Here is a 787-nt window from a genome sequence, read left to right as displayed (position 1 = left end):
CTCTTTTGTAAGTTTTGATCACACCATCCCTAGTAGCAAGCCTTTTCTTTGGTTTAAAATTTGTATTGCCCTTCCTTTTAGAGGAGTTTCCAGCCACCATGACATTTCCGATTTTATTTTTGGAGGGAATTTAATTTTGATAATCAATCAACATATTATGCATCTCATACAAATCATGATTCATTTTGTTCATATTGAAATTAACAACGAAAATGATTCAGGAAGTGATTAAAGATTCAAATCTTGAGAAATCTCTTTTTCAAGTTTAAACTCCAACTTCTCAAGTTGTTCAAAAAGTTCAATAATCATCAACACTTGAGGTCCAACTTGATCCTTTGTAGGCATTGAGGACCTAATAAACATTTTGGATAACAAATATCTCGTAGTCCTACTTTGACCATCATACATCTTCTTAAGATGCTCAACGATAACAGTTGGATCCATGTCCTGGTGTTGCCTTTGAAGTTTAGAACTCATGGATGTCAAGATAATCCATTTATTATTCAAACAACCTTCTTTGTATTTCTCATACATTTTGGTTACTTCAGAATTATACGGGTCCAATGGAGCAACCATAGTGGGTCCATCAATGATGTTAAGGAGCTTTTCATGCATAAGAACTATTCTCAGGTTACGGTACCAATCATCATAATTGGCTCCAACCATTCTGGAAGATTCAAGAATGGAGCACAATGATATAATAGACATTTTGGAAATCTAAAGTCAATAACTACATTTACAATAATGTAAGAGACAAATTATAAAATCAAAGAAATTAATATTTCTT

The 787-nt window shown here is 32.7% G+C and overlaps 1 protein-coding gene across 1 annotated transcript; it reads right to left on the bottom strand.

Moving 5' to 3' along the window:
• On the bottom strand, positions 229–708 carry LOC109334023. The gene has a single exon (XM_019569594.1). The coding sequence runs from the start codon at positions 706–708 to the stop codon at positions 229–231; it is 480 nt and encodes a 159-aa protein (XP_019425139.1).

The sequence above is a fragment of the Lupinus angustifolius genome, chromosome LG19, assembly GCF_001865875.1.
Source record: "Lupinus angustifolius cultivar Tanjil chromosome LG19, LupAngTanjil_v1.0, whole genome shotgun sequence".
In the NCBI taxonomy this organism is placed as follows: Eukaryota; Viridiplantae; Streptophyta; class Magnoliopsida; order Fabales; family Fabaceae; genus Lupinus; species Lupinus angustifolius.
The sequence above is the reverse complement of the archived record's forward strand: the minus strand, read 5'-3'. Positions and strand labels throughout refer to the sequence as shown.

What these genes read in the sequence shown, in the direction of transcription:
- LOC109334023 (XM_019569594.1), bottom strand. Translation starts at nt 708, where the DNA reads ATGTCTATTATATCATTGTGCTCCATTCTTGAATCTTCCAGAATGGTT.